This window comes from Ailuropoda melanoleuca, chromosome 11, assembly GCF_002007445.2.
Source record: "Ailuropoda melanoleuca isolate Jingjing chromosome 11, ASM200744v2, whole genome shotgun sequence".
NCBI lineage: Eukaryota > Metazoa > Chordata > Mammalia > Carnivora > Ursidae > Ailuropoda > Ailuropoda melanoleuca.
Genome location: NC_048228.1, coordinates 68,924,941 through 68,928,393, shown reverse-complemented (window position 1 = coordinate 68,928,393; position 3,453 = coordinate 68,924,941). Strand labels below are relative to the sequence as shown.

The 3,453-nt window shown below is 56.5% G+C and overlaps 1 protein-coding gene across 1 annotated transcript; it reads left to right on the top strand.

Moving 5' to 3' along the window:
* The first annotated feature begins 727 nt into the window (after positions 1-727).
* On the top strand, positions 728-2,987 carry GSX2 (GS homeobox 2). Its single transcript, XM_002919369.4, has 2 exons — positions 728-1,471; positions 2,153-2,987. Exons 1-2 carry the CDS (start codon positions 898-900, stop codon positions 2,491-2,493), a joined length of 915 nt encoding a protein of 304 aa, XP_002919415.2. The 5' UTR covers positions 728-897; the 3' UTR covers positions 2,494-2,987.
* The last annotated feature ends 466 nt before the right edge of the window (positions 2,988-3,453 follow it).

The window sequence follows — 3,453 nt, the reverse complement described above, 5'->3', positions numbered from 1 at the left end:
GAAGTGTCCTTGATCTGAGTGGGCCCAGGAAAGCCCCAAGTGCAAAGGCATTTTAGAGCTTCTCAAGCATTAGAATGAAAATCTCTGCAGCTTCTTAGCTGGGAGGCCTCACTCTTGCGCCCTGAATCGGTCATGAACTAACCACCTGAATGACTTTGGCTAAGTCCAAATGTTGGGGGACTCTGTGTGTGTCTGTGTGTATCCATGGTCCAAGCCACGATGGGGGACTGGGCCGCTGCCAGTCCGCCGCCACACAATCGTGCTCCAGAGAGCAAGCCTCACACTCTTGCGCGCTTCAGCCACGGCTGGTACAGAGGAGCAGGGAGCACTGGGCATCTCTATTAAAAAGGCCTCAAGGTCCCCACCTGGTGCGCTTTTCTGCCGGGAGTGGGAAAGAGTTGGGCTGGGGCCCAGGCTAGGGAAAGGGGTAGGATGGAGGATGCAGCTCTGATTTCTCGAGAAAGAGTGGAGAAAGAGGGGGAGGAGGCCGGCCTCCCCGCGAAATTAACAAAACCTACACTTTGCAAAGTCTCCCCCATCCCCCTCCTTCGAGTTCTTCCCTGCCGCGAGCCCGCCCCTCCTTGCCGCTTCTGTTGTGACTCGGGCAGCCTATCCCGAGGGTGGGGAGCTGCTGAGGAGCCTGAGCCGAGCGGTACTCCGCAGCATCACGTGCTGGGGTGGGGGCTATAAAATCCCGGAGCCGGGGCGCCGGGCGGGGGACGTGAGGACCAGCCCTCTCCAGGGACCCCTTTGTTCGCAGCCCAAACGCCGAACACCTCCGCGTCCCCGAGGGCTTGACCGCCTGCGTCCGCGCCGCGCCCGGGGCAGAGCTCAGAGCAGGAGAGGGGAGGGGGCGCCACCGCCGGCCCGGCCCTCCAGCCACCCACCCCTCCCGACATGTCGCGCTCCTTCTATGTCGACTCGCTCATCATCAAGGACTCCTCGCGGCCCGCGCCCTCGCTGCCTGAGCCGCACCCCGGGCCAGATTTCTTCATCCCGCTGGGCATGCCGTCCCCGCTGGTGATGTCTGTGTCTGGGCCCGGCTGCCCGTCCCGCAAGAGTGGCGCGTTCTGCGTTTGCCCACTCTGCGTCACTTCGCACCTGCACTCCTCTCGCGGGCCCGCGGGCTCCGGCGGCGCGGGCACAGGGACCGGGAGTGCAGGGGCCGGGGGTGGTGGGGCGCCGGGGGGCGCCGGGGCCCTGCCGCTGCTCAAGGGTCAGTTCTCTTCGGGTCCCGGGGACGCGCAGTTTTGCCCACGCGTGAGCCACGCGCACCATCATCACCACCCGCCGCAGCACCACCATCACCACCATCAGCCCCAGCAGCCCGGCTCCGCTGCTGCTGCCGCTGCCGCTGCAGCCGCAGCGGCGGCCGCGGCGGCCTTGGGGCACCCTCAGCACCACGCACCTGTCTGCGCCGCCACCACCTACAACGTGGGGGACCCGCGGAGATTCCACTGCCTCACCATGGGTAGGGCGGGGTCTCTGGGCACCTACGCGCCGCGCCTTCCCGGCTCCCAGGAGCAAACTTTCCGCCTCCAGTGGAGGAAGTGGCAGCCTGGGGAGTGGGGGGTGGGTGGGAGGAGGGGCTTTTCGTGTAACTGTGTAGTCGTCCCCAGAAGTTCCACGAAGGTGGAAGTTAGCTTTCGAACCTCTCCAAGCAGGCTGGTGCGTGCACTCCCGGTACTTGGTGTCTGAGGCTTGCGTACTATCGGGGCCTTTGGGACCTCGAACTTGAGGGTTGAGAAACCGAAGGCTAAACTGGCTGAGGTTCGGGGTGGGTATGTTTGAACTTAAGTGTAGCATTCCGTCGTCGGGGCTAGCTAAAGCATTTCCATGCCTTTGGCCAAGCTTGCCTGCCTCTCAGCTAGGCTTGAAGGGAGACGACCGGATAATGCAAGCCTCCACTCCTCTTTAAGCCTCTGACTTTACATCTCACACATCAAAGGCCTTCACTTGCTGTGGGCTTCTCTGTCCTTCCCTGCTGAGTGAAGAAGTGCCATGAAATGGGAAAGAGTGAGGGATGGTTACAGGTGTTTGTTTGAGCTTCGAGGGTGGGTCCTGGAGAGGCGTCCTTTCCAAGGAATGGCACGTAGGGTGGGAACACCTCGCCCGAGAATTACCTCTTTGCCCTCTCTTGGCCGGTCTGCAGGGGGCTCGGACGCCAGCCAGGTACCCAATGGCAAGAGGATGAGGACGGCGTTCACCAGCACGCAGCTCCTGGAGCTGGAGCGGGAATTCTCTTCCAACATGTACCTGTCTCGACTCCGGAGGATCGAAATCGCGACATACCTGAACCTGTCAGAGAAGCAGGTGAAAATCTGGTTTCAGAACCGCCGGGTGAAGCATAAGAAAGAAGGGAAGGGTACACAGAGGAACAGTCACGGGGGCTGCAAGTGTGTTGGCAGCCAGGCGCACTACGCGCGCTCTGAGGATGAGGACTCCTTGTCGCCGGCCTCGGCCAACGATGACAAGGAGATTTCTCCCTTATGAAGGAGGGCCGCCTCCCTCTCACCACATGCTCCTGGCAGCCCCCACAATACCAATAAGCCTGCACCCAGGGGCCCAAATCCTTGCCCATTCTGTGGTCCCATCTGCAGAAGGACGGAGCTGAGCATTCTCTGGGCGAATATGCCCGGCCTGACCCTGCAAGTCTCTTTGACCTATTTGTTTGAAGCTCCACTCGAAGTTATAGGTCTTTGTTTTTGTTTTGTTTTTTAATGTAAATAATCTAGATTCAACTCAACCTCATCATATAACAGAGGAAAAAAACCATAGTTGGTTTAACACTGTATGGGGGTTTTTGAAAGTGCATGTCATTTCCCCTTCCCTACTGTCTTTCAGAACCTAAGAAGAATGCGGGGTTTCTTGGTTATTTTCTGTTGTTGTTTTTTAAATGAAAGTATTGAAGCGCAAATAATTTAGAAAATTAAACCCTGTAGGTCTCGCTTTCTGAAAATTTGCCTGGGGAGAGATTGGAATTCAAGTTGCCGAAGTCCCTTTGTATGTGAATAGTTTTATATAAAATTTATATTTATATTTATTTAAATAAATGAAACAAAATCAAGATTTTAAATTTGTGGTGTTTGCTCTCACCATCTTTCCCTGTCTCCCCCTCACCCATATTTAGAGAAAGGCATGGAAGGGGGGGGAAGGTGTCTGAGAATTTAGAGGAAAGTGTTGACTAAAACCTAGTAATGTGGGGCTTTGGTTGAGGGACTTTGTGACACACCCTCAGTCATGACGTTGCCTACCCCATCCTCCAAGTAGCTAAGCTGCTCACAGATGATAGGACAAGTCACTCCATTTAAAGTGACACTGACAATAACAGACAAACTTTTTGATTTATTTAGCAGGGAAAGGTAAAATCCCTTACCTAGTATTTATTTGCGGTGGCAGTTCCCCTTTCCCCCACTTCCCCCCACATCCCTCTCAGTACTGAAATCTGAATTA

Excerpts from the sequence above, each read along its gene's own strand:
- GSX2 (XM_002919369.4), top strand. The coding sequence starts at position 898 with ATGTCGCGCTCCTTCTATGTCGACTCGCTCATCATCAAGGACTCCTCG. Across the intron at positions 1,472-2,152 it reads ATTCCACTGCCTCACCATGG|GGGGCTCGGACGCCAGCCAG; the intron begins GTAGGGCGGGGT and ends GCCGGTCTGCAG.